At 27.8% G+C, this 5,425-nt stretch overlaps 1 protein-coding gene across 1 annotated transcript in view; it reads left to right on the top strand.

Moving 5' to 3' along the window:
• EMH_0013060 (uncharacterized protein) overlaps nucleotides 1-119 on the top strand; it is a gene marked incomplete at both ends in the record, with an annotated part of 396 nt that extends 277 nt beyond the window's left edge. The window contains one exon of the mRNA XM_013499725.1: nucleotides 3-119. Within this exon, the coding sequence (XP_013355179.1) occupies nucleotides 3-119 (117 nt within the window). The remainder of the gene's footprint in view (nucleotides 1-2) is intronic.
• Between the last annotated feature and the right edge of the window lie 5,306 nt (nucleotides 120-5,425).

Here is a 5,425-nt window from a genome sequence, read left to right as displayed (position 1 = left end):
ACCACCACCACCACCACCACCACCACCAGCACCAGCAGCAGCACCAGCAGCAGCAGCAGCAGCAGCAGCACCACCAGCAGCAGCAGCAGCAGCAGCAGCAGCAGGAGCAGCAGGTATGAGCGAGGAGTTTGTATCATACTTCTGGCCCCGCGTGGTATCTCCACCAATAAAGTGCAACAAACATATACTAATAGATATTTGTAGTTTTCCGCATAGATTTGAGAGAATAGCAATAAGTAAATATATGTTGCATGCAGCGGGATATAAAACAGCAAAAAAAACTGCTTGGGGGGACCTGTGGAGACACCCCAGAAAGATAGTAAGACCAGCAGCAAGAGGATATGCTATAGAGGAGCTGCAGCAGGCTGCTGATAATAAATATAAATATAAATATAAATATAAATATAATTATAATGGTGGTGATGGGGGGGTTTATTCTTTTTCTTTTGGTAGTAATAGTAGTAAAAAAAAATATAATAAAAATATAAACAGTTTTATTGAAAATGATAAACAAACACAAAAACAAGAAGATAAACAAATGCTGGAGGAGACGCTCGCTACTTACTGCGGACATTAACACTTTTTCTTTTTTTTATTTTTTTTTTTTCTTTTTTTTTTCTTTTTTTCTTTTTTTTCTTTTTTTCTTTTTCTTTTTCTTTTTTTCTTTTTTTTCTTTTTTTCTTTTTTTTTCTTTTTTTTTCTTTTTTTTATTTTGGGTTTTGTTTTCATTGTACACTTGCTCTATGTCATTCATTCTATTGTTTATTATATATATATATATATATATATATACATATATATATATATATATATATATATTTATATAGGAGAAAACAAATTGCTTCTCTTTGGCGTCGTTCGGTTGTTGGGGTGTACATACACCGCAAGAGATACAGGGAGAGGGGAACCCCTGCATTGACTCTATTTATTTTATTTTATTTTATTTTATTTTATTTTATTTTATTTTGTCTTTTATTATTAGTCTTATATAAAGATATATATACGGAATGTTTATACGCGTTGAGATAGCAGAGGCCACGACTAGCTAGCTACAGCTAGCTAGCTGCAGCTAGCTAGATACAGCTAGCTAGCTAGATACAGCTAGCTAGCCAGATACAGCTAGCTAGATACAGCTAGCTAGCTAGCTACAGCTAGCTAGCTAGCTGCAGCAGCATTTGTAGATGTTGATCATATATCCATCCAAAGAGAAAAAAATTTAAAGAAGAACAGCCAGTTGTTGTTTTTATATTTTTGTTTTTTATTTTTTTGTTTTTTTTTGTTTTGTTGTTGTTATTATGTTATTATAATAACATAAACTTATAATTATGTGTAATAATAATAATAACATATAATATGTTGTTGTTATATATTATTATTTTATTTTGTATGTTATTTAATGCTTTTATTATATATTGTTTTTATTATATATTGTTTTTATTATATATTTTTATTATTATATATTTTTATTGTTATATATTTTTATTATTATATATTTTTATTATTATATGTTGCTGTTAGTAGATGTTGCTACTATTATTTCTTTTCTTACTGTATATTTTTATTATTAAAATTTTTATTATTATATATTGTTAGTATAATTCTGTATTGTTATTATATGCTTTTACTATTATATTTTGTTTTTATTATAAAATATAATCTATTTTATTTTGATGGTATTGTTAAGATGCGGTGTTTTTTATTTCTTTTTTTGCATGCTGAAAGTAGAATATAAATATAAATATATGTAGATGAATGAGGGTTTGTTTTGGGTGTATATACACCTGAAAATAAATAAATTGCTGCTCTTTAGGACACCGTTGATGATACAGAAATAAAATACATGTTACTGTTCATATAGTAGTAGAGAAAAAAGAAAAGAGGGGAGGAATAAAGAATATGCAGCGTGTTTTATTTTATTTTGTTTTATTTTATTTTATTTTATTTTGTTTTATTTTATTTTAATTTATTTTATTTTATTTATTTAGTTGCGCCGCCTTTCATCTCTATATCAGAGATAACAGAACCCTCGCTCGCACTAAGTTGCAGTGTATACAGCATAAACGTGATTTGTATTTAATTTTTGAATGCATGCAAATTAAAATAAAAAGAATCTGAGAAACAACCGAAGAAAATTCATATTTTTATTTCTTAAACAAAGAAGGCGGTATATGTATAAGCTGGGTGTTGCGTGCAGCAGTTGGGGTGTACGTACACCGCAATACCTGGTTTGACTCTGTGCAGAAAAGGAGTGAAACGAGGCTAAAAAAAAGGTAAATTTTGTGAAAAAAATTGTTTTTTTAATGTTTTTTAAATATTTAAAGTATTTAATTGAATCAAATGACTCTTTTAGCTGCCGCATGCACGCAGATCGGCTGCTGTTTCTGTCTGTGTGATACATACATACATAGAGAGAGGAGCCCAGCGATGAAACGGGTGTCGTGTTTCGAGTGTTTTTATGATTCTTCTTGAAAAATAATTCATGAAACATCTTTTTCTCGTCTTATAATACCTATTGAGCTTTATTTATTTCAGCTTTCCCGTTTTTTTCTGTTTCTGAATTCCGCCGTGTTTCAGAGCTCCCGCGCCCCCAGCAAGGAAACATAGATTTCTTTGTGAGAAAATTTTTTATAATTTCTGTTGCAATGGCAGTATTTCACCGCGAGGTGGCGAAATACTTCGCCCGATACGCCGCATCAACAGCACTAGCCCCCACCAGCAGCAGCTGCAGCAGCAGCAGCAGCAGCAGCAGCAGCTTGCTGTGCTATACACCAGCAGCTAAGCCCCCCTCACGGCTCCGCTCTCTCCTAGAAGACGCTTTGGCTCCTCTTTGGTACCGCTTCTTCAGGGGGCCCCTCGATAGGTGGAACCAAGCCGCTATAGGCAAATACCTTAGAGAACACGGTAACCTATATTTTATATAGTTTATGTTTTATACTATGTATTATATATTATATATTATATATTACATATTATATTATATATATATATATATATATATATATATATACAGAGAGAGAGAGGGAGAGAAAGAGAGATATATGTACAATATATATAATATATATAGTATACAGTATAGAGTATGCATATTATATTATAGATCTATAGTTTTAGTGTGTATTATATATATATATATATATATATGTATATATATATATATATAGAACAGAGAAAGAGAGAGAAAGAGAGAGAAAGAAGGATGTAGGATTAGAGCGCTTCAATTGACGTATTTGTTGTTTCGGGATTCTTTTTATTATAATTTTATTTTTTTATCTTTCAGCTGTATGTACACCGCAATTGTGTTTTGTTATTATTTTCGTTGTTATTTTTGTTTTGCTTTTTTATTTTTATTTTTATTTTTGTTTTTGTTTTTGTACTTTTATTATTAAAAAAACAAAATTTACTTTTTGTTTATTATTTCCTCGTTGTTTATTATTTATTTGTTGTTTTGTTGCGTTTAGTTTTTCTTTATTTGTTTATTTTTTTATTTTTTATTTGTTTGTTGTTTTTTATTTATTTATTTTATTTATTTTATGTTAAATGTATAGCGATATGCATTATAATAAATAGCGTAATTAATTTTTATTTATTTTTATTTATTATTTATTCATCTATTTATATTTATTTATATTTATTTATATTTATTTATATTTATTTATATTTATTTATTTATATTTATTTTTATTTGTTTAGGGTTAATGTATGACGACTTATACTCTAAAGAGACAAAAAAAACCAAAAACTAAATCATTTTTAGTTCTTTTTTTTCCGTTTTTTCACAAATAAATTTATTTATATATTTATATATTTATTTATTTATTTATTTATTTATTTATTTATTTGTTTAGGGTTAATGTACGATGACCTATACTCTGACAAAGAGCCGCTTATAGAGAGAGCCTTAGAGCTTCTCCCTGAAGACCTAGCAACAGCTCGCTATAGAAGGATTATGCGTGCAACACACCTCAATCATATTCGTCTTTATCTCCCCCCAAACGGTATTTATTTATTTATTTATTTATTTATTTTGTTTGTTTGTTTATTTATTTTATTTATTTTATTTATTTTCTCTTTTTCTGCGTTTTTTTCGTTTCTTTAATCGCTATAGAAGGGCAATCATATTCCTCTGTATATTTAAATATATTTATATAAACATTTAAATAAATAAATATATAAATGTATTTATAAATATATTTATATAAATATATTGAGCTGTATGTACACCGCAGAGCAAAACTACGACCCCTTCATTCCCTATTTGTCCTGTATTCCTCTCTCTATATATATTTATATAAATATTTAAATTAATATATATTTATAAATATATTTATATATTGAGGTGTATGTACACCGCAGAACAAAACTACGACCCCTTCATTCCTTATTTGTCCTGTACTATCTATATATAAATACATAGATAGAAATATATATATTTATATAAACATTTAAATATATATTTATATATATATTGAGGTGTATGTACACCGCAGAACAAAACTACGACCCCTTTATTCCTTATTTGGCGCCTTTTGTGGAGGAGGCGAAATTTCAGCTGCAAGAAGAAGAAGAGCTTCTCGGCTATCATATGTGGGATCGAAGACTATATTCAGGTTTGTTTTTTTCTTTTTATTTTGTTTGTTTTGTTTGTTTTATTTGTTTTGTTTTATTTGTTTTGTTTGTTTTTTTTGGTTTGTTTTTTGTTTTTTTTTTCTGCGTTTGTTGCGGTTTAAATGGTGGTTTTATTACTTTCTTATGTGGGATCGAAGACTATATTCAGGTTTGTTTTTTTCTTTTTATTTTATTTATTTTATTTGTTTTATTTATTTTATTTATTTTATTTATTTATTTTGTTTGTTTGCTTTTTGTTTTTTTTGTTTCTGCGTTTGTTGCGGTTTAAATGGTGTTTGTATTGCTCTTTTATGTGGGACTGAAGACTCCACTCAGGTTTGTTTTCTTTTTATTTATTTATTTTACTTATTTATATTTATTTATATTTATATTTATTTATTTATTTAATTTATCTATTTATTTTATTTATTTATTTATTTATTTCTTCTTCTCTTTAACGTCAAATCAAATCGTTCTTTTTCCCGTATTCTGTATCAACCCACAACAAATACAAATTTATTTTTATTTATTTATTTATTTATTTATTTATTTATTTTATTTTATTTTATTTTATTTTTTTTTGTTTAGGGGGCTGCACTGGGTTTGGTGATACGGAGCCCGGGATGCACTTTTTGGTGTCTTTTCCGAATATGTATGGGGGGGGCAGCGGCCCGCATAACAAAGCTCACATATCTTCTTTATGTATAAATAGAAAATAAATATATATTTATATTTATTTATATTTTATTCTTATAAAAAAAAATATTATATATTTAAACTCTATACACATACAGCTACACAACAAGGGGTCTATCTCTAT

The sequence above is a fragment of the Eimeria mitis genome, genomic scaffold (assembly GCF_000499745.2).
Source record: "Eimeria mitis Houghton genomic scaffold, Emh_scaff460, whole genome shotgun sequence".
NCBI classification, from domain to species: Eukaryota; Apicomplexa; class Conoidasida; order Eucoccidiorida; family Eimeriidae; genus Eimeria; species Eimeria mitis.
Note: the sequence above shows the minus strand (reverse complement) of the source record. Positions and strands in the feature narration are given on the sequence as shown.